Here is a 25,273-nt window from a genome sequence, read left to right on the forward strand (position 1 = left end):
ACGCAACAAGTTCTGTACCTTGCAGAAGACCATCAAAGTGGCTTTCCTTCATCACAGCTCGGATTTGTGGGCCAACGAAAACACCTTTTTATCTTGGCATCACTTATGCGTGGAAACATTTGCTGCAAATAATCAAAGGCTTTATTTTGCTTGTTCATTGCCTCAATGAAGTTTTTCATCAGCCCAAGTTTGATGTGCAAAGGTGGAAGAAATATTTTACTTGGATCCACCAATGGGTCGTGCGCAACATTCTTCTGCCCTGGAACCAACTTCTTGCGGAGAGGCCAGACTTTTCTGACGTAATGCAAATCTCTTGCTCAACTGTCCCACTCATAAAGGAAGCAATAATACTTGGTGTAACCAAGCTACAGACCCAGTAAAATTGCAACTACCTTGAGATCACCATACAAATTTCAGTAGTACCTTGAGTACTCAATGTGGTTCAGCAGTAGCTGCATGTTCTCATATGTTTCTTTCATATGAACGGCATGTCCAACAGGTATTGATGGGTAGATATTGCCATTGTGCAGCAAAACAGCCTTCAAACTTAAGACTGATGAATCAATAGTCCCCATTCTGTTGGGTCGTGGTCACATCCGAGAGCACAGCAATCTATTGATGTCACAGCAAAAAGTCAGACTATCTATTATTTATTTATTTATTGATTTATTTATTGATTTTTATATACCGCGGTACATATAGTAATACATCACCTCGGTTTACAGTAAACATTAATATTAGCAACAGGCTTTACATTAAAACGGTTTAAGCAGTAAGTAAACAATAAGATAACAATAAGGAGTTAGCAACGAGCTTTACAAATAACAGTTTCAAGAGTAATTAAACAATTAAATAGCTTAAGGCTATACTTAAATAACATTTCCATAACATTAAATAACTTAAATAACATTTCCATCTACTTGGTTGAAATATTTTGTCAAATCTTCATGACGGCTGTGAAATACTGAAATTTTCTTATCAGATGACAAAAGATTCCATCCTTGCAGCCTTGACCCAAGCATTCCATCCTTGCAGCCTTGACCCAAGTTCCGCCTGACTCTTCGATAAAGCCAAATGTCTGACCAGATCGCTCATCTCTGACTGAGATTTTAAATGAGGATCGCTGGATGTTGATGGCACAAAGTCAGGATGAGCCACAGCTTCCATCTGCGATGGCTCGCCATCATCGCCTACCGCTTCATCCTAGTCATCAAGTGTCCACACCTCTGGCGGTTTTGGAAGAGGAAGACTGTCTTCATGCGGTTCTGGTCTCACTACTGATGCAAGGTTAGGGTACTTAATAAACATCTTATTAGACATTTCCTCAGCCTTTGACACCGTCAGCCACAATATTCTGATTGAACGTCTCACCGACATAGGTATATCAGGAATAGCCCTAAACTGGTTCGTATCCTCTTAATAATCGCCAGTACAAAGTTAAAATAGGCAACCATGAATTGAATCCCATTAACCCAACACATGGCGTACCACAGGGATCCTCCCTCTCCCCCACCCTTTTTAACATTTACCTGCTACCCTTATGCCATCTTCTTGCCAACCTTGGTCTCATACATTACATCTATGCAGATGATGTACAGATACTCATCCCTGTCACAGACTCTGTATCTACTGCGCTTATACTGCGCTTAATACCTGGAATAACTGCCTCTCTTCAATCAGCTCCCTCCTCACCAACCTCAAGCTGGCCTTGAATACATCCAAAATAGAGCTGCTCTTTATCTCCCCAGCTCGCCTAAACTGATCACCCTCAGAGCATCCCTTCACTTTCTCCCAACAAGTTAGAGATTTAGGCTTTACCCTTGATAACCACCTCAGTCTCCAAAAACATATTAACAATACAACTAAAGACTGTTTTTACTAATTGCAGGTACTAAATAAACTAAGACCTTTACTACACCACAATGATTTCCGAACAGTCCTCCAAACTATCCTCTTCTCTAAGATCGATTACTGTAATTCCCTTCTCTTTGGCCTCCCTGCAACCTCAATCAAACCCCTTCAAATGCTGCAAAATGTGGCGGCAAGAATCCTAACTAACACACGCAGATCAGAGCACATCACTCCGATCCCCAAAGACCTCCACTGGCTCCCGATCACTTCGAGAATCATTTATAAGAGCCTTACAATTATTCACAAAACCTTAAATAATCAAAACATCACATGGCTAAATAAATCCTTCCAATACCGCACCTCCAACAGACCCTCCAGATTCGCTTACCAAGGATCGTTCGCCATTCCCTCCCACAATATCACCCAACTCATATCTACCAAAAAATGGGCACTATCCGTAGCAGGTCCAACTTTATGGAACTCTATGCCACCAGATCTCCGCCTAGAACATTGCACTGCCACCTTCAAAAAAAAGCTTAAAACATGGCTGTTCAAACAAGCCTATACCTGAATTAACCTGCACTTGAAGTAGCCTACCCTGGAATTAGCTCCCCCTCTATAGTTCCTCCCCTTCCAGAAATTTACAAACAATGTTATTATAATTTATTGCTCTATTTAACTCCTTATTATACTTGTTTATTATAATATGTTATTATTATATGTTATTATAATGTTATTATTTAACTCCTTCTCTCTTAGGTCAACTGACCATTTTCTTCAACTCTTCCAAGTTTTTTATTCCCCTGTTACATGTAACTTTATCCTTCCCCCTCAATTTCAATATTTATCCCATGTTATTTGTAAACCGATGTGATATGTATATGAACGTTGGTATATAAAAGTTTTTAAATAAAATAAATAAAAATAAAATCTTGTTCTTTGATGAGTATCCTGACACATTCGTCATGCAGAAATAACAGTCAGTTATATGATCTTTCTGTTCCCTCCATATCATTGGAATGGCAAACAGCATGGATGGTCACACACCTTTCAGCCAAGCTCCAGACTACTGGCTCAAGATGCGCAACATATATGAGGAGCCCATGCTCTGTCCTGGTCACCAATTTTGCACCCGAAATATAACTTGTATGCCTTCTTAATGAGTGCAGTCATACTCCTTTTCTGTGCTTTCAGAGTAAACTCACCACAGATGTAACAAAACGTGTCACGGCTATTACGACATTGGCGCGACATTTCATAAAGTATATGAAATTAAATCCACAAGCTTTAAACTCAACAGTTTTAGCAATACGATTCGCTCATTCACACAGACATTGTATAGGAGACTACTCATTGCTGCTGCTTATATAAGGCTGCGTCATCATGGAAACAAGTTGGAATCTTGCAGCTGAGCTGGGGTTTGCCCGAGCAAGTTCTGGCATGATCAGGCAGAGTTTCTTGGTGTATTTTTAAAAAAGTTAGTCTCTGTTACATGTTACGTTGCTTATGGCCATCAAAAATATGACATTAATTTTAAAAATCATATAAACTACTGTCCAGCAAGAAAATATATGTACGCGAGATTATGTTTTAAAATTTCACAATTTTTGTAATAAAAAAATAGCAGTTTCTCAAAAACCTTATGTGATGTACAAATTTTGAAGTAATATTTGTGATCAGCATCAAAAAATCTATTTGGAACACCAAAAAGCCTGAAGAAAACAAAAACTTTGTTTACCAGTGTAATCAAAAATAAACAAACAAGGGAACTGAGATACTTTTCAAAGAAGCTATCACTAAGAAATTACTACTTACCTGATCATTTCCTTTTCCTTAGACCAGACAAAAATTCCAAACCAGTGGGTTATGCACCTCTACTAGCAGATGGGGACAGAGCAAAGCTGACATCACAGTATATATATATACTCCTGCAGAGACATCAGCCTGCCAGTATTCTCTTCAAAAGCCAACTATGGACAGACTAGCAAAAACTTGATTAATAACAGATAACCATTTCAGTACTCAGCCAACAGGAATCACTGAGCTCAGACAAAGAATGCATTAACACTAATCTAGAGACTGCACTAACACTTACCAGTAATCTCTGGAACACGTAGCTACAGAGGAGGACCATAACACAATCATTCAGCAGCTAAGGGCGGGAAGCTGAACTCATCTGTCTGGTCTAAGGAAAAGGAAATAATCAAGTAAATAATTTCTCATTTCCTAGGGTCCAGACAGATGAATTCAGAATCAGTGGGATGTACCCAAGCTACTCCCGAATAGGGCGCAGGCTGCCCGAGATCCTGTCAAAATCACACTGCAAAGTCTGCATCCTCCCAGTCCTCCTCATCCAGACAATAATATCTAGAAAAGTTGTGTAAGGAGGACCACACCACAGCTCAGCAAATGTCGATGGGAGACAACAATCTAACTTCCACCCATGACACTGCCTGAACCCTAGTGGAATGAGCCCTAACCTGACTAGGTAATGGCTTTTTAGCATCCACATATGAGTCCATGACTACCTCCTTAATCCATCAAACTACTGTAGCCAACAAAGCCACCTCGCCCTATTTACCTCCACCGTGAAGGCAAACAGGCGCTCTGTCTTCCAGAAAGATTTAGAAACCTCTAGATACCTCACGATATATCTCTTGACATCCAAGGGTCGCAACAGGCGATATTTCTCTTCATCTCTCTCCCTATACAAAGACAGCAAGGAAATGGACAGATTCAAGAGAAAATCTGACACCACTTTTGGCAAAAAGGAAGGAACAGAACGCAGCTGTATCACCCTTGGAATCCCCCTAAGGAATGGCTCCCGGCAAGACAAAACCTGCAGCTCGGATATTTGACGCGCAGAACAAATTGCCACAAGAAACACCATTTTCAAAGTCAGTAAACGCAAGGAAAGGCTATGCATCGGTCGAAATGTAGGGCCCACCAAGAAATCCAAAACCAGATTAAGACTTCACAAGGTTACTGGTAACTGCAAGGGAGGATGAAGATGTTTCACTTCTTTCAAGAAATGGGCCACATCTGGATGAGCTGATAAAGTTTACTATTCTCTTGACCCCTGAAAGAGGCAAGAGCCGCTACTTGCACATTTAAGGAATAAAAGGCCAACCCTTTACTCAATCTATCCTGCAAAAATTCCAAATTGAGCGGGATCTTACCTGAACAAGGAAGAACATCTTGATCTTCACACCATCCCTCAAACACTTGCCAAAACAGCACATAGGTTAAGGAAATGGAGAACTTTCTTGCTTGTAGCAATCACCACAGTAGAATATATATGCTTCAGCAACCGAGCCCAGCCTTCACAGGGGCCATACCGTAAGACTAAATCGAGTCGGATCTTCATGAAGAACAGGTCCCTGCCGCAACAGATTCCTGTGCAATGGAAACCGGAGGGGCGGGTCTATCAGGAACCATCACAGATCCGGATACCATGGTCTTCTGGGCCAGTTTGGTGCCACCAGAAGCACCATCCCTCTGTGACTCTTAACTCTCTGAACCATTCTGCCCAACATGGGCCACGGGGAAAAGGCATACAGCAGCTTGTCCTCTGGTCATTCCTGCATGAAAGCATCGATGCGCAAAGACTTTGGATTTCTCCTGCGACTGAAGATCTCCTGAAGATGCACTTCCGCCCATTCCATAAGTTGGTCTATCTCCTGTGAAACTTGCTGGCTCTTCATTCCACCCTGCTGATTAATGTAAGCCACTGTCGTTGCATTATCTGACATTATCTGGACCGCTCAACTCTGCAACCTGCCGCCAAACCGCAAGCATGCCAACCAGACCACCCAAGCTTCCAGCTGATTGATGTTCCACAGAGACTCTTCAGCACTCCAGCACCTTTATGCTGTCAGTTCCTGACAGTGAGCTCTCAACCCTGGAGGCTCGCAGTCGTCATGAGTACTAAACAGTCTGGTGATTTTAGGGAAACTCCCTTTCTTAGATGGTCCGCTTGTAACCACCACTGTAGTTGAGAGCAGATCTCCATTGGCTGGTGGAGCAGAATCAAATAGTCCCGAAATTGTGGGCTCCAACAAGACAGCAGGGAGCGGTGAAGAGGACGCATGTATACCCTTGCCCACGGCACCACCTCCAGGGTTGCTACCACCAGAGTTCCTGAAGATAGGACCACATTGTCGGTTGTATAGTGTTCATCAACAGACGCACCTGCGCCATCAACTTGTGAATATGAGCTTCGGCAGGAAAATCCTGCCCTGCTTTGTGTCGAACCAAATACCTTGATACTCTAACAACTGAGATGACTGGAGACTGATCTTGGCCAGGTTCACCACCCAACCAAGCTCTTGCAACAGGGAGATCACCTTACAGGTCAACAGGCATAAGAACATAAGAAATTGTCATGCTGGGTCAGATCAAGGGTCCATCAAGCCCAGCATCCTGTTTCCAACAGAGGCCAAAACAGGCCACAAGAACCTGGCAATTACCCAAACACTAAGAAGATCCCATGCTACTGATGCAATTAATAGCAGTGGCTATTCCCTAAGTAAACTTGATTAATAGCAGTTAATGGACTTCTCCTCCAAGAACTTATCCAAACCTTTTTTGAACCCAGCTACACTAACTGCACTAACAACATCCTCTGGCAACAAATTCCAGAGCTTTATTGTGCGTAGAGTGAAAAAGAATTTTCTCCGATTAGTCTTAAATGTGCTACTTGCTAACTTCATAGAATGCCCCCTAGTCCTTCTATTATTCCCAAGTGTGAATAACCAATTCACAACTATTCGTTCATGACCTCTCATGATCTTAAGACCTCTGCTGTTCTGTATCTTTAACTGTAATTTTATTAATTAGTTTACTATTTTAATTGTTTTTATTAGCTTATTATGAAACTCTGTATTTATTTCCTTTCATTTAATTTTGGAAACACAAATATTTTTAAATGAATATTTGTTAACTAATGTAACCCGATGTGATATGTCCTCATGAAAGATCGATATACAAAAATAAAGAAATAAATAAATAAAATATCTCCCTCTCAGCTGTCTCTTCTCCAAGCTGAACAGCCCTAACCTCTTCAGCCTTTCCTCATAGGGGAGCTGTTCCATCCCCTTTATCATTTTGGTTGCCCTTCTCTGTACCTTCTCCATCGCAACTATATCTGTTTTGAGATGCGGCGACCAGAATTGTACACAGAATTCAAGGTGCGGTTTCACCATGGAGCGATATAGAGGCATAATGACATTTTCCGTTTTATTAACCATTCCCTTCCTAATAATTCCTAACATTCTGTTTGCTTTTTTGACAGCTGCAGCACACTGAGCCGACGATTTTAAAGTATTATTCACTATGATGCCTAGATCTTTTTCCTGGGTGGTGGCTCCTAATATGGAACCTTACATTGTATAACTACAGCAAGGGTTATTTTTCCTTATATGCAACACCTTGCACTTGTCCACATTAAATTTCATCTGCCATTTGGATGCCCAATCTTCTAGTCTTGCAAGGTCCTCCTGTAATGTATCACAATCTGCTTGTGATTTAACTACTCTGAATAATTTTGTATCATCCGCAAATCTGACAACCTCACCCGTCGTATTCCTTTCCAGATCATTTATATATATATTGAAAAGCACCGGTCCAAGTACAGATACCTGAGGCACTCCACTGTTTACCCTTTTCCACTGAGAAAATTGACCATTTAATCCTACTCTCTGTTTCCTGTCTTTTAACCAGTTTGTAATCCACGAAAAGACATCGCCTCCTATCCCATGACTTTTTAGTTTTCTTAGAAGCCTCTCATGAGGGACTTTGTCAAACGCCTTCTGAAAATCCAAATACACTACATCTACCAGTTCACCTTTATCCACATGTTTATTAACCCCTTCAAAAAAATGAAGCACATTTGTTAGGCAAGACTTCCCTTGAGTAAATCCATAATGACTGTGTTCCATTAAACCATGTCTTTCTATATGCTCTACGATTTTGATCTTGAGAATAGTTTCCACTTTTTTTCCCAGCACTGAAGTCAGGTTCACTGGTCTATAGTTACCCGGATCGTCCCTGGAGCCTTTTTTAAATACTGGGGTTACATTGGCCACCCTCCAGTCTTCAGGTACAATGCATGATTTTAATGTTAAATTACAAATTTTAACTAGTAGATCAGAAATTTCATTTGATGGAGACCGCCCACTATTTTGGTTGCCCTTCTCTGGACCGCCTCCAACCTCTCTCTCCCTTTTGAGATTCGGTCTCCAGAACTGAATACAGTACTCCAGGTGAGGCCTCATCAAGGACCAGTAAAACGGAACTATCACTTCCTTTTCTTACTAGATATTCCTCTCTCTATAAAGCCCCAGCATTCTTGTAGCTTTAGCTATCACCTTGTCACACTGCTTCACCATCTTTAGATCGCTAGACACTATCACCCCAAAGTCTCTCTCCTGTTCCAGGCACAGCAGCGCTTCACCCCCCATCACATACAGTTCCTTCAGATTACCACATCCCAGAAGCATGACTCTACACTTCTTGTCATTAAATCCCAGTTGCCATATCTTTGACCACTCTTCAAGTTTCCTTAAATCCCATCTTATTCTCTCCACTCCTTCCGGCGTGTCCATTCTGTTGCAGATCTTAGTATCATCCGCAAAAAGACAAACTTTACCTTCTATCCATTCCGCAATGTCACTCACAAAGATATTGAACAGGACCAGTCCCAACATCAATCCTTGCGGCACTCCCCTGAACACCTTTCTCTCTTTAGAGTAGGTTCCATTTACCATCACATGCTGCCTTCTATCCATCAACCAGTTTGTAATCCACACCAGCACCTTGGTGCTCACTCCCAAGCTTCTCATTTTATTCACAAGTCTCCTATGTGGGACCATATCAAAAGCTTTGCTGAAATCCAAGTAGATGACAGAGCATTCTTTCTTGATCTAATTCTTTTGTCACCCAATCAAAAAATCAATCAGATTAGTCCGACAGAACCTTCCCCTGGTGAATCCATGCTGCTTCAGGTTCAGGAATCTCCCTGAATGTAGATAGTTAACTATTCTTTCCTTCAGCAGAGTCTCCATTAATTTTACCACCACCAAAGCGAGGTTAACCGGCCTATAGTTTCCAGCCTCCTCTCTGCTCCCACTCTTGTGAAGCGGGACCACCACCGCTCTTCTCCAATCACTCGGCACCACTCCCGTTTTCAGAACCACCAACTCATCTCAGAGCTCCCTCAGTATCCTCGGATGAATCTCATCAGGCCCCATGGCTTTGTCCACTTTCAGTTTTCCTAGCTCTTCCCATACATTCTCTTCTGTAAACGGAGTTTCGTCTACACCAACCCCATCCACCTTATCTAGCGACAGTCCTTCTCCAGGGTCTTCTTTAGTGAACACCAAACTGAAGTATTTGTTTAATATTTCTGCCATTTCTTCTTCTCTCTCCACACATTGATTCTTTTCACCTTTCAATTTCACTATACCACTTTGGAGTTTTCTCCTTTCTCTGATGTACCTGAAAAATGTTTTGTCCTCTCTCTTTACCTCTTTGGCAACCGTTTCTTTCACATGACTTTTGCTTTCTTGATTGCTTTCTTTGTCTCCCTCAGTTTCACCAGATTAGACAGTTGGTATTAGCTACTTTTTAACTTTAGCTTACAGGGAGCTATATGGATTTTGTAGGATCCTCTGTTTAAAGTGAGGTACACACACACACACACACATATATATATATACACACACACACATACATACACACATTTATATTTTTTTTATTTCCTCTCTTTTCACAATGCTAAGATTCAAGATCAATACTCCAAACTACCTGTCCTTCAGTGCAGCATCCTGAGCAATCCTCTAAGACACCACCCCCACAATGCAAACACAGAGAAGTTTTGTTTATATTCTAAAAATATCAGGCAATAATACGGACTGAAGTGAAGGAGGTTTTCTGTGTGGCGTAAGCATAAGGCCCTAGATCCTTTCTCCTTCCCCACACAAAAACTGCTAGACTACCTTCCACACCTGTCGGAGACTGGCCTAAAAACCAACTCCATTAGAGTTCATCTAAGTACAATTGGCGCATACCACCAAGGTGTAGAAGGTATACCCATCTCTGTACAGACTATTGTTGTACACTTCATGCGGGGCCTGCTTCAGTTGAAGCCTTCCCTGAGACTTCCGGCTGTCTCTTGGGACCTCATCGTGGTGCTTGCTCAGCTGATGAAAGCTCCTTTTGAGCCGCTGCGCACCTATGCCCTGAAGTACCTGACCTGGAAGGTCATATTTTTGGTGGTCACTTCAGCACGAGGGTCAGCAAGCTCCAGGCCTTAGTAACTTATCCACCTTATACCAAATCTTATCATGATAGGGTGGTCTTGCGCAAGTTCTACTAAGTTCCTGTCTAAGGTGGTGACGGATTTCCATCTTAACCAGTCAATTGTTCTGCCAACATTCTTTCCTAGACCCCATTCACACCAAGGTGAATGAGCACTGCATACTTTGGATTGCAAGACAGCCTTAGCCTTCTACCTAGAGTGGACAGAAGCCCATAGACAGTCCACCCAACTTTTCATTTCTTTTGACAGAAATAGATTGGGAGTTGCCTTTGCCAAACAGACACTATCCAATTGGTTAGCAGATTGCATCCCTTTATGTAATGCCCAGGTGGGACTGCATCTTGATGTCAAGGCTCATTCTGTAAGATCCATGGCAATGTTGGTGGGCCACTTGCGAGCAGTTCCCGTGGAGGAGATCTGCAAAACTGCGATGTGGAGATCTCTCCACACATTTGCATCACACTACTATCTGGATAGGGATGGCAGACGTGACAGTAGGTTCAGCCAGTCTGTCCTCCGGAATCTCTTTGAGGTGTAGAACCCAACTCTGCTTGCCTAGGGCCCATTGTTTGGGTTCAGGCTATCTCCCCCTGTTACCAACAGCACAGTTGTTGTTGTGCCCCTTGGCACCTGGTTAGTGCTTGTTGGTCCCCTTTTGTGTTGGGGATCAGCCTGTAATTATGGATTCACCCATATTTGAGGACTATCATCCTGTTTGTCCTAGGAGAAAGCAGAGTTGCTTACCTGTAATAGGTGTTCTCCTAGGATAGCAGAATATTAGTCCTCACGAAAACCACCTGCCACCCTGCGGAGTTGGTTTCTACTATTATTATTTTATCTTTATCGTAATTCTATGTTACGAGACAGAAGAGAGTCTGCGTGGATGCATGGTATAGGGCATGCTAGGCATGCTCAGTGTACCCAGTCAAAGTTCTAGAAACTATGACATACGTTTTCTGTGCCGGGCTCCAAGGACTAACATTCTGCTGCCCTAGGAGAACACCTGTTACAGGTAAGCAACTCTGCCTTTTTTTTTTAACTATTTATCAATTTCAAAATTATATATCACAAGCTAGTGCTTGAAACAAAAACAAGGCATAGAATTGACATAATAACATAAAACAAAAACAAATTGAAGAATTATAATTCTAACAATATCCTAACTAGCCCACCAAAATTGGCTTCAGAGAGTTAGAGGGGCAATCAATAAAAACAAACTTAAGTGGAAGAAACAACCTGCTAGAAAGTAAACAATATTAGAGCCGTCTCAAGTAGATATTGGAGCAGACGCAGGCTGATTAGTGATCTTACTCTCCAAAAAGATTTTCAATTGAGATGGATCAAAAAAGACATTTGTTACATTCAAATACAAGAAAACAAAAACAAATCACTAAAATATTTAGATTAGAAAACTAATCTGTGAAAAAATATCAATTTTAATTACCATAATGCTCCCTACCCAAGTCAAATTTGTAATCCTTGTTCAATTTTTCACAAGCAGTGGAAAAAAATTTAAGGAATTCAGATTTTAAATATTCTCAAAATATTAACCCCCAGCTATTCTCATTTGAAGGGAAATGCTTTGATCCAGTGGAAGGAGCAACAACATAAACTTATTCATATTTACCTTGTAACCAGTAATTATATTGAATTCCCCTAAAAACATTTAACGTTTTATTAGCATGAACATTAGGTCTCAAATATATTTATTTATTTATTTATTTATTTATCATTTTTATATATTTTATATATATAATAAAATATTGTCAGTAAACCGAGCTATTTTTTCATCTGCATAAACTTCCCTAATATTTGGATAATTCCTAATATGGAATGGCAAGATTTCCTTGATTAAACACTAATAATAGCAAAAAGAGAAAGGATATCCCTGACTAGTCCCATCTACTAAGATGACATAACTCTGACATTGTTTCATTTGCTCTTGACTTGGGCTTAGAGGATGCTATATATATATTATAGATCCATCTCAAAAAATTATTACATAATCCAACAGCCTTCAGAATGGTGTAGAGAGACTTATTTCAAAGTCCAGCATATTCATTCAGTAAAGTTGAATTGAATTATATTTTTTGAGTTTATTTTCATCTGTGAGAGGAGAAGAGTCAGAGTACATCCAGAAAGATCTGTGCATTCAGTGAATGCTCCTATTAAATGGTAGAGATGTGCATTCGTTTTTGCCGAATTAAACAATTCCAACGAAATTGTCTAATTCGGCATGGTTCGGGGACAATGAAACCCGAAAATAATTTTTCTGAAATTTTGGAAAAATTCGTATTTCAGGTTAGCGCGCACTAACAGCAGTTAGTGCACATTAGCATTAAAACGTTAGTGCGCACTAACCCGAAAATCGGGGGCCCCCAAAAACGAAGCCCGAAACTTAAACGGTGAAAAAATGTTTGGTGTGTAAAGCAATAATCAAGTATTGGAACAGTCTTGAAACTGTATTTGGTTTCCCCCAACCCCAAAAGAACCTGCAGTGTGGCTAGTGACATAGGTCTAATATTTTAATAATTTTTCCCTATAGTGATCCCCTTTCTACAACTGGCTAAATAAACTGAAGTGGGGGTTACAATAAGAATACTTACAAATAAAAATATGCAGTCCACATTAATGAAATTTAGCACAAAGGTTTTAAATAATAAAATACTCTGATCACGGGAAATATTCATTATTTGAAATAATTACCTGACAGCCCAGCTGCTGGAGAACCTCTTTGATCACTGTTTCAACTGTGCTTTCCTTAGATATTCGTATTGAAATATATGCCACACCCACTCTACAGAAGAAAAAAGTGAATTTAAATTTTAAATTATTTCAATACTAAAGAGAAACTTAAAATAAATCCTAGTAGTTTTATCATATGACAGATGTCACTCAAATTTCAGTTAAAATGAATGTATTTATTTATTTATAGGCTTTTCTTTGCCGACATTTGTAAGGCACATCATGCCAGCTTACACTGAACTGAAAAGGAGGAAATACAATAAACAGAATAACATATCATATTTAAAGCAAATGGTGTAAAATATGAGCAAAGTAAAACATTATATGATTATATATAATAACATAAGAGAACTGAATAGGGAGGGTGGCAAAGGTAGAAAGAAACTTTGTACAAAAAAGCAAATGAAAATACTACTAGGTACCACACACTGCATATCAAAAGTAACTTTATGGCTCTGGGAGAGAGAGTAAAACAGATAGGTGCAGATGTAGTGTTGTCTTCATTCCTTCCAGTCAAATAAATGTCCAGGCAGGGAATGCTGCATTCTGGAGATAAATGAATGGCTGTGTAGATGGTGATGACAAAATGTTTTGGCTTCTTGGCCCAGGGTATGATGTTTCAAGGACTGCTGAGCAGAGATGGCATTCATTTGTCAAAGGGTCACAGCGTCTTCCAGAACAGACTTTCAAACCTATTGAGGAGGGCTTTAAACTAGGATGATCTGGGATGGTGAACGAAGTCCTCGGGTAAGAAAAAGTACTCGGGTAAATACATTTCCTAAGCTTCTCATTTTATTCACAAGCTTCCTGTGCGGGACTGTATATTTCCTCTCGCTAGAATCTACTATACTTCAATGATGAAGAGGAAGGAAAATGGGGGAAGGATATGATGAAATTTTTGAATAATTTGGATTTATCTGCTTTTTTTAGAAATTTCTCAAGATGTTATTCCATTGCGAGCCATACTCCTAGTTACAATTTGCTAGAAGGCAGATAAAAACCTTGTGCTTAAGCAATATTTCAAGTATAGAGAAGTTTAATTTGTGGACAGAGAATTCACATTTTCCCTGATGTTCCCTGAGTGACTCAGTTATGAAGGAAAGCTTTTTCTTCAGATGAGACAGCAAGTAGTGGTATTAGGGGCTTTGCAATTTTTTTAAATTTCCTTACAAATAACTGTTATTCGAATATAGACTTCCTAATGTTTTCCTTGAATTCATTCATTGTATAATGATTTAAATAGCAATTAGATGTAAATTGAAAAAAATTAAGAAATAATGGCTTCTACCATTTTGCCCTGTACTGATATCAGACATACCAGTGTTATGGCCGCCGGCCGTGGCAGCCCGCGACCGGGGCCGACTGTCATGGCCGCCGGCCGCGGCGGTCCGCGGCCAGGACCTGGCCGCCAGGTCCAGGCCAGGCCAGGACCTGACCTGGCGGCGTCGGGGCTCCAAAGAGGCTCCTGCGAGGGCAGGGAGCCTCAGAAGACGTTCTCGCGCGGCCCGGACCGCTGTGCAGCTGGCTGCAGGCCTCTGACTCCTGCCGTGGCTCCGCCCCCTTCTCCACTCCACTAGGGCCGCACGCGCGGCTGAAGACAGCATTTAAAGGGGCCTCGACAGGAAGTGTCATGGCTCCCTTCTGCAGCACTTCCTTTGGATTTGGTATTTAAAGGCAAGGTCTGCTCCTCAGACCTTGCCTTAGTATTGAGGTCTTGCTTTGTTCCTGTGTTCCTGGCATCCTGATTCTTCGTCCCGCTTCTGCTCTGCCCTCCTCGTTGGATTGCTTCTTTCGGACCCCGACCTCTGGACTGGTTTTGGACCGCGCTTTGGACTTCGACCCCTGGACCGGCTTCGGATCGTGCTTTGGACTCCGAACCCTGGACCGGCTTGGGACCGCGCTCTGGTTTCCAACCCTTGGACTGGCTGCGGACCACTCGCTGGACTCCGAGTCTGGGACGACTTCTGGATTTTCTTCAACTTCTCTACAGAGATAACTTACGACCTGCTGGAGGCGCCAGCCATCTGGGAACCCACGACCTGCAGGAGGCGCCTGCATCCAGACCATCTTCTATCTTCAGGGAGTCGCCTAAGTCCCAGCGGCCGTGTCCCTACGGGCTCCTCCTGGGGGGACCACGTGCTTCCAGGGTGAAGTCCGATCTACATCTGCAACAGGCCTCGCCAACTGACGGTAGAGACCGACGAGGAGTTCGCCCCTTGACGGCAGTACCGACTCTACCTCAGAACAAGGGTCCACGCTCCAGGTCCTAACACCAGTCTAAAAAATTGGCATCATATTTGCCACCATCCATCTTTCAGGTGCCATCCCTGGTTTAAATGTTGGTTAAAAAAATCGCTACAAACAGCTCTGCAATTTTATATTTGAGCTCCTTCAAAACTCTGGGGTGAAAACTATCTGGACCTGGTGATTTGTTATTCTTTAGCCTGTCAATCCGATTTATTACATCCTCCAATTTCACAATGATTTAATTTAGTTGCTAAGAGTCACCACCACCAAAAAATGTTTCCAGCATGTTTCCAACATCCTCCTCAGTAAAGACAGAGGCAAAGAATTCATTTAGTTTTTCTATTTCCTTGTCTTCTCTGACCACTGCTTTTACCTCTTGGTAATCTAGTAGCCTAGCTCCCTCATAGGCTTTTTGCAACAAATATACTTGAAAAGGTTTTTACAGTATTACTTGCTTTTACCTTTATAGTAAGCTTCTTTAAAAATTCACTCTTAGCAGGTTTAATTACTTTTTTACATCTAACTTGCCAGTGCTTATGCCTTTCCCTATTTTACTCATTCGGATCTGCTTTCCATGTTTTGAAAGATGGCCTTTTGGCTTTAATTGCCTCTTTCACCTCACTTTGAAACCACTCTGACAGTCATTTGGTTTTCCTTCTATCAAATACATTTTGTCTGGGCCTCAAGGATGGGAATTTTAAACAGCATCCACACTTCCTGCAAGTTTTTAACCTTATGAATTGCTCCTTTTAGGTTTTTTCTAATACATTTCTTCCTTATATCATAGCTTCCTTTTTTAATAGATAAATACTATTGCAGAAGTTTTCCTTTTTATTCATCCTCCAGTGATTATATCACATTTAATTACATTATGATCTCTGCTGTCAAGCGTATCCACCATCTTTAATTCTTGTACCAGGTTTAATGTGGATCCTCCTCCGGTTGATTCTATGACCAACTGCTATATGAAGCATATTTATTTATTTATTTAATCAATAGTCACGTAATTAAGTCTCCCTTTATTATTGTAATGCCCATTTCACTAGTCTACCTAATCTCTGTTAGCATGTTACAGTCTGTTTCCTCATCTTGGCCAAGTAGGCAATAGAATAACCCTGTTATTATATTCTTCCCTTTTACCTTAATAAAGATTCCAGAGTACAGTTTGTTTCCTGTAATACTTTTATCTTGCTTGAATCTATGCCATTCTTAACATATTGGGCTATCCCTCAACCAATTTTAACTACCCGTCAATAGCAGTAGCGAACGTCCCGTGCTGAAGATTGCTGGACAAAACTTAGTCAGACAAATGGGTTGAATATGGACCTCATTTTTTGGGGGGCAAATTTGCAAAAAGAAGAAATAAAAAGTACTTGGAACAAAAATAGGAAAAACACAATTAGTAAACAAGCCCACAGGCAAAAATGAGAAGGAGAGAGTACAAAAATTTGTCCCTTCACACAAGTGGAAGAACACAGACTAAGGCAACTTTTGTGGTGGCATGGAAACGCCGATATTTTCTCAGGAATAGCTCTCAATGGATCCTTCTCAATCTTTCTGAGCTCTGAGAGAGTTTTTCCATCTCAGCACAGTCAGATAGCATAACCCACTTGTGCAGCTAATTACTGTCCTACTTGACCATGAAGAAAATGTGAATATCATAATGCATCTGTATCAGTCCATGTTGCCACTACACCTTGACTATTGTATACAGTTCTGGATGACGCTTCTCAAAAAGATATAGTGAAACTAGAAAAGGTACAGAGAAGGGTGACAAAAATGATAAAGGGATGGAACAGCTCTGTATGATGAAAGGCTAAACAGGTTAGGGCTCTTCAAGCATGGAAAAGAGACAGCTGAGAGGGGGCATGATCAAAATTAATAAAATCATGAATGAGGTGGAATGGTTAAATATAGGACTGACAAGTAACAAAATAAAAACAATAAAATGCAAAACACAAAAATATGGTTACTGGCTGAACAGCATGCAAAAACTAACTTTGGCAGGAAAAAAAAAAAAAACTAAAGAGACCCACGCATGCTCAAAAACATGTCTAGGTCTTTCTGAGCTCTGAGAGAGCACATTTTGCATTAGTGCCATCCAGTGACATTGCCCATTTATGAGGCTGAATTTATTCCTAATTGTTCATGAAGAAACTATGAATATAAATAATGCCTCTGTATCAATCTATGGTGTGGCCAAACCTTGAGTACTATGTGCAGTTCTGATTGCCCCATTTCAAAAAAGATACAGCAAAACTTAAAAAGCCACAGAGAAAAGCAACAAAAATAATAAAGGGGATGGAAGGACTCCCTTATCAAGAAAAACAGATCAGATTAGGGCTCTTCAACTTGAGGATTGGATGACGAGGGGATATCATAGAAATTTATAAAATCATGATTGGAGTGAAACAGGCAAAAAGGCAACGGTTATCTTATGCCTTTAAATAGTACTAAGATTAGGGGACACACCATGCAACTAAGTAGCAGATTTAAAACAAATTGGAGAAAGTCTTTTTTCACTCAACACACAATCAAACTGTGGAATTTATTGCCAGAATATGTGGTCAAGGCAAAGCTGGATTTAAAAGGGTTTTGGACAAGTTTCTACATGAAACGTTCTTAAACAATTATTAGCCAGGTAGATTTGGGAAAGCCACCATTTATCCCTGGCAGTGAGCAACAAAGGAATTAATCGATTCTTTGGGATGTGTCAGAGACAGGATGCCACTGTCAGAGACAGGATGCCAGGCTCAATGTACCTTTTTTGTCAGATCAACATGGGCAGATCTTATGTTCTCATGATATGATAGAGGTTTATCAAATCATGAGTAGAATGGAAAAAGTTAATAAGGAACTGTTATTTTCCCTTTAAAATTTACTAGGCCAGGGTAAACTTCCTGAAACAAACTGGTAGTAGTCATAGGTTGTTACTCTAAGGTTGTCTCAACATCTAGAGGAGAACAATGTTTTAGATGAGTTTCAATCAGGATTTTTCCATGAACAGAGACAGTGTTAGTGGCTTTGAATGATATGTTTTGTAGGAATTTGGACAAGGGAGAGGCAGTGTGTTTAATTCTATTAGATTTATCAAGTGTGTTTAACTTGGTACATCATAAAATTTTCATACAGAGATGTGTGGAGTTGGGTTTGCAGGGATGAATTATGGATGGACTTCCTCTTTTTTGGAAGATCGAATGTTGGAAGTGCAAGTAAGACGGGAGAAGTCTGCTCCTTTTTGTCTGGAACGTGGAGTGCCCCAAGAATCTCTGTTGTCCCTTTTACTTTTTAATATTTTTATGCAACCATTGAAACAACAGATTCGAAATTTAGGTTTTATACGATATATTTTTGTGGATGACATGCAATTTGTATGCCCATTGGAGAAGGATTTCATGGAATCCTTGGGTAGGGTGCAGGAAGGTTTAAGGATACTCATGGAATGGATGACAGCAAATTAGTTTTAAATGAGGGAAAGACAGAATGGATGGTTTTTACTGCCACAGAGTTACCTAGGCCTTTAAAGTTCAATGTGGGTAAGATTTCTTGCTTGTGTATGCCAGTTATCCAAAATCTGGGGTACAGTATGATAAGTTATCTTTTCAACCTCAGATCTCATTGATGGGATGGTGGGTGTTCTTGAAATTTTGTCAATTAAAGAGAATCAGGGGTTGGGTGATCTCTCATGTGTTTTAGAGAATATTATAGGCGCTAGGGTGATGCCAGTGATCAATTACTGTAATGGGGTCTTGATGGGGGTAACAATAAAGAATATCCAAAGGCTCCAGGTATTGCAGAACATGGCAGTTAGATTGGTCTTTGCTTGCCCAAGATGACTTAGTGCTAGACCACTTTTAAATGAACTGCACTGGCTCCTTCCTCATCAGGGCAGGGGAAACATTTAAGATCATGACCCTGATGTAAAAGGTGCCCGGAATGAGGGAGCTAGTTATTTACAGAGGCAAGTAGGTAGGTATGTTCCAAGCTATAATTTACAATCTGCCAATGGTGCTTTGTTCATAGTTCCTGGGGTAAAAGATTATAAAGGTAACTTTTTGAAAATGGGCCTACACTGTGGAACGTAACACCATTAGACATCAGGTTGGAGACCAATTATTTGTCATTTAGGAAGAAAGTAAAGGCATGGCCCTGAGAATTTAATAGATATGATTAACCTGCTCAAGTTTATGTTTTTTACTGGACTGCATTGTGTTAATTTTATATTTTATGATTTTTTGCTGTATTTATAATGTTATAAACTGCTCTGATCAGTCTTTTCTGCATGTGCAGTATAAAAAAAGTCTGGAAATAAATAAATAGATAAATAAAACAGATTTTTAAAAAGTATTCTTTCAATTAAATACAATTAAATGTGGCATATGCTCCTGGAAGATGTGGTCAAGATTAAAAATAAGAACATAAGAAATTGCCATGCTGGGTCAGACCAAGGGTCCATCAAGCCCGGCATCCTGTTTCCAACAGAGGCCAAAACAGGGCCACAAGAACCTGGCAATTACCCAAACACTAAGAAGAACCTATGCAATTAATAGCAGTGGCTATTCCCTAAGTATAATTGATTAATAGCCATTAATGGACTTCTCCTCCAAGAACTTATCCAAACCTTTTTTAAACCCAGCTACACTAACTGCACTAACCACATCCTATGGCAACAAATTCCTGAGCTTTATTGTGCGTTGAGTGAAAAATAATTTTCTCCGATTAGTCTTAAATGTGTTACTTGCTAACTTCATGGAATGCCCCCTAGTCCCTCTATTATTCGAAAGTGTAAATAACTGAGTCACATCTACTCGTTCAAGACCTCTCATGATCTTAAAGACCTCTATCATATCCCCCCTCAGTCGTCTCCTCTTCAGCCTTTCCTCATAGGGAAGCTGTTCCATCCCCTTTATCAGTTTGGTTGCCCTTCTCTGTACCTTCTCCATCGCAACTATATCTGTTTTGAGATGCGGCGACCAGAATTGTACATAGTATTCAAGGTGCGGTCTCACCATGGAGCGATACAGAGGCATTATGACATTTTCCGTTCTATTAACCATTTCCTTCCTAATAATTCTTAACATTCTATTTGCTTTTTTGACTGCTGCAGCACACTGAGCCGATGATTTTAAAGTATTATCCACTATGATGCCTAGATCTTTTTCCTGGGTGGTAGCTCCTAATAGGGAACCTAACATCGTGTAACTACCGCAAGGGTTATTTTTCCCTATATGCAACACCTTGCACTTGTCCACATTAAATTTCATCTGCAATTTGGATGCCCAATCTTCTAGTCTTGCAAGGTCCTCCTGTAATGTATCACAGTCTGCTTGTGATTTAACTACTCTGAATAATTTTGTATCATCCGCAAATTTGATAACCTCACTCGTCGTATTCCTTTCCAGATCATTTATATATTGAAAAGCACCGGTCCAAGTACAGATCCCTGAGGCACTCCACTGTTTACCCTTTTCCACTGAGAAAATTGACCATTTAATCCTGTCTTTTAACCAGTTTGTAATCCATGAAAGGACATCGCCTCCTATCCCATGACTTTTTACTTTTTGTAGAAGCCTCTCATGAGGGACTTTGTCAAACGCCTTCTAAAAATCCAAATACACTACACTTAAAAGGTTTGGATAAATTTATGGAAAGCAAATCCAATAACAATTAGCCAGGTAGATGTGGGTAATCATAACTCTAATTTAACATTCAAACAAAAAAAACTGCATAAGAAAGAGATTATTTTTTAGAGACACAAAACAACATACAACAAATTGTAATTAAATAAAAATGTAAAAAAAAAAAATTATTTATTTATTTTTTTCTATACCGGCATTCGTGAAAATGTCACATCAAGCCGGTTTACAATAAACAATGGGGTGATAACCGTAACAGAGAACGAGATAATATGTACTAAACATACTATAGGTGCAGTTACAATAAAACAAGGAGTTGTACAACTAGGAGCAAGAAGAAGAAAAGATAGTAACTTTAACATAGTATATTAACCCATAAAATGGTAGACTTTCCAAAAAGGGAAGTGTGTGATTTACAATGAATTGATCAATTCAAATAAATGTAGTTTTTAACAATAAAGAAGAGATCAGAAATAATGAAAATTCTGGATGTTTATAATGCTTAGGGTAGGTTGCCAGGATGGTTGTAAAAAGAAAGTTGTTGCTTGGAGGTTGAATGTCGGAGAGAATTGGGTTTAATCTGAGTCTGGGAAGGCTTGTTTGAAAAGCCATGTTTTGAGTCTTTTTCTGAATGTCAGTAAGCAGGGTTCCTGTCTTAGATCCGTTGGTATGGAGTTCCAAAGAGTGGGTCCTACTGTGGAGAAAGCCCTATCTCTGTAAGTTATGTGGAGGGAAGTTTTGGAAGGCGGTACCTGCAGAGACTCTTTGTAGTACTCTCTTATGGGTCAATTAATTAATCAAAAATCATTAAACAAATATCAATAAACAAAAACAATTTTCAGATAGGTACAAAACATAGGCACAGAGATTAAATTATATAAACTACAGAATTATATCAAATAGATACCCATATATCCAAAAATCTCACAATACCCATAACAAGGTACCCACTAACAAATCAATATCTAACATATATGTACACCACCCATTGAAAAACATTTATAGTCCACAAAAATTATGATAGGGATTTACAATTCCCTAAATCACTTTTATTTTTCCTCTCAATTTTTTTTGAGACTTGAGGAATTAATAACTCTTACTTCTGGGAATAAGGAACATGAAATGGACCTCCCCAATAAGATTTCCTATTGTTTGAGACTCAACATGGCACATCTTATGTTCTTATCTAAATGCCATATGTATTGGGTCAGAATGCATTTCCCCTAAATTTGTTTCATTGCTGCAGGAAACCAAATGATAAGTTTTGGAAAAAAGGAATCCTTTTCCTGCACCACATACACCGTTCTCAATTGCAAGTTGCTTTCAGAATTTATTCACGCTGCTGATCTCACAAATTTAGTAGTTATTTGATGTACTTTCTGATCGCTTGTTAGTTTCAGGCCCAATGTCCAATGTGCTCTGTTTTTCATAGAATATTTAATTTAATCTTTGATTTATATTCTACCTTTCATGACTGATCAGGCACTTTAAAGTGGAATACATTATAGAAACATAGAAACGACGGCAGAAGAAGACCAAACGGCCCATCCAGTCTGCCCAGCAAGCTTCACACATTTTTTCTCATACTTATCTGTTTCTCTTAGCTCTTTGGTTCTATTTCCCTTCCACCCCCACCATTAATGTAGAGAGCAGTGATGGAGCTGCATCCATTCAGGTACATTAGGTATTTTCCTGTTCCCAGAGAACTTACAATCTAATAGGGCAATTTATCAAGCAGCGATAGGGCTATAACACATATTAAACAGCATATATGATGCAATATAGTCCTATCACAGAGATAAAATGTGATATTCATGATTTTGTGTGATGTTTGGGCCTGAAAATCGCCCATATCACAATAAGATGCCTTGCCATGGCATTTGAATGCATGAATTTTGCAAATCCATGCAGAGCAGCTCATGCATACACCTAATCCTATGTAAATAAAATAATGTAGCTGATTTAGAAATTTGTCAGCCATCTTATTCTATCTACACTTTTCCCAAAAAGTTATTCTACAGCAGGAGCACTGAGACCCTAACGTGGGTCCTAATGTTCCTGCAGTACAATTAAAGAAACCAGTAGGCTAATATGACATGCCGCCCCCTTCACAAGTATCAAAAAAGTCACCAGGCATCTTAGTAGACCGCCCCCCAGCCCACCATTTGAGGTGGTCCTGCAAAAAAAAAAAGTTAAAAAAAAAAAGAAATAAGGTGCCATGTGATGACAACCCTCCCCAGGTTCCTTAGCTGCATTCCCAAAGAACGACTCCCTCAAAGCAGACCCCCTCTATCCCCACCTCCCAATTCCCCCAAAATAGTCTGGTTTCTCCCTCCCCGGACCCCACAACACCCCATTAACTTAAAAATATTTGTAGCCAGCAGGAGGGCCCAGGGTGCCCCCTAGCCCGGGGCATAGATGGCATCATTATCCAAAATGGAGCTCATCAGGCTTTGTCCCTATCACATTACAGGGGCAAAATCCAGGATCCCCAGACCTTGCCTGGTCAGCACCATTTTGTAAACTGGTGCCGACAAGGCCCAGGGCTAGGAGGTGCCCCAGAACCCCCACCAGCAACCAATAAATATTTTAAGTTAATGGTGTCAGGGATTCTGGGATGGGGGGCTACTAGCCTATCAGGTTATTTTTGGGGGGTTGTGAGGTGAGGGGGCCCTACTGGTCTATAATTTATATGGAAAGGGGGGATGGGCGGACAGCTAAAGGAGCATTTTTAAAGTAATGGGGTGTTAGGGGGATCCAGGGTGGGGGCCACTAGCCTACAGGTTACTTTTGAGGAGTTGGGAAGGTAGGGAGTTGGGAGGACCTACTGGCTTATAACTTATATGGAAATAGGGGGGCTAGGAGGAGACAGCTAAGGGACTGGGGGGAGGTTTGCCTAATTGAGGAGAGGTTTGGCCAGAGGTGAGTGTTGTCATTCTTTAAAATTTTTTTTTTTTTTTTGCAGTGCCTCCTCAGTTGGCGGCCCCGGGGTGTGGGGAGTCTAATAAAACCCTCAATTACTTTAACACTTGTGGGGGGAAGGGGGAGTTGGGTTGGTCCACTGGGCTCTTTATAGCAATGGTGGCCCTGTGCATTGAGTGCCGCCATCGTGCTCTGTCGTATTCTTTTTTTTTTTTTTTTTTTTAATTCTTTATTTATATATTTTCACATTACAAAATCAAAGACAATTTTGCAAATTAGAAAAATCAGATGAGATGGAATAAGAAACAACAATTTCCTAAAACTTAAATACATTAAATTTACAACATTCTCCATCCATCTTAATTATTGTAAATAAATATAAATTTCTGTAACAGAATTAAGGATCCGAAACTTCAGAGAGACATAAGGATAACCTTAATAATATTAAACTTCACGGCATACTTCAGAATATTCCATTAATTATTAGGTGTTGATGTTAGGGGTATTTTCAACTTAAGAAAATCATTTAATTGCTGAGGAGTGAAAAAGATGTTAATCTCAGCTCCTTTTTTTAATATACATTTACATGGAAATTTTAAATTGAACCCATAACCCAAAGTAATCGCCTGCTGGCGAAGTGTTAAAACTCTCTTCACCTGCCTTGAGTAATAGGAGATATATCCGGGAAAACTTTTATATTTTCTCCATAGAAACTGGTAGGAAATTTTTTGAAATAATTTTTCATAATAAGTTGAAGATCCATAGATGATATTACTGAAACCAATAGAGTAGCCCTATCCACCACTTTGCAGCAAAGTCTTCTAAAAATTCAGTCAGATTTTCTTGAATATTTATTCTATTTGCATTAGACCTGGGTTTTGGTAAAAAGAAACACTTATTTATCGACGGCAGCTGTTCTTCCTCAAAACCAAGGGCCTCTTTCAGATATCTCTTCAAAGAAACATATGGGTTTTCTCCCAAAATACGTGGAAAATTTAAGAACCTTATATTCAGATGCCTCGAGGCGTTTTCCAAGGTTTCAATCCTTCGTGCCATAAATAAATTGTCTTTCACAACTGCTACTTTAAAGTTATGGTTTTCAATTTCTTTTTCCTCCAATTTCTCTACCTTCTTAAGTACTGTATCATATTTATGTTGGTAATCTAAAGAGTTTTGGGTTCCCTGAGAGGCCAATATTTCAACTTTCTCATTCACTCGATTCACCATTGCTGCTACCCCCACCATCAGGTCCCATAATGCTGCATTGGTCACATTTTCGGGTTGCTCTGGAATTTTCAGTGGAGTATCAACTTGGGGAGTTAACTGTGGCAGAGGCAAAAATATGTCCACAGAACTTACCCCAGGGTTTCTTTGCCCCAATCCGATAGATAATCCCTCATTGGTGGTTACTTCACCTGGAGCTGCAGGTTCGATGTTCCGCGTTGTAGACGCTGTATTCAGCGTTGCTGCCTCTACTTGGAGCCCGGAAGCAGTTCCCTCTACCAATGGTCCGGGCTGAAACACAGAGACCGTTCCTTGTGACGGTGCAGTC

General features: G+C 40.2%; 1 protein-coding gene across 1 annotated transcript in view; it reads right to left on the minus strand.

The window, feature by feature from the left end:
• DGKQ (diacylglycerol kinase theta) overlaps positions 1 to 25,273 on the minus strand; it is a 513,416-nt gene that overhangs the window by 239,735 nt on the left and 248,408 nt on the right. Inside the window, exon 10 of the mRNA XM_029602759.1 lies at positions 12,878 to 12,968. Coding sequence (XP_029458619.1) covers positions 12,878 to 12,968 — 91 coding nt within the window. The remainder of the gene's footprint in view (positions 1 to 12,877; positions 12,969 to 25,273) is intronic.

Source organism: Rhinatrema bivittatum, chromosome 1 (assembly GCF_901001135.1).
Source record: "Rhinatrema bivittatum chromosome 1, aRhiBiv1.1, whole genome shotgun sequence".
NCBI classification, from domain to species: Eukaryota; Metazoa; Chordata; class Amphibia; order Gymnophiona; family Rhinatrematidae; genus Rhinatrema; species Rhinatrema bivittatum.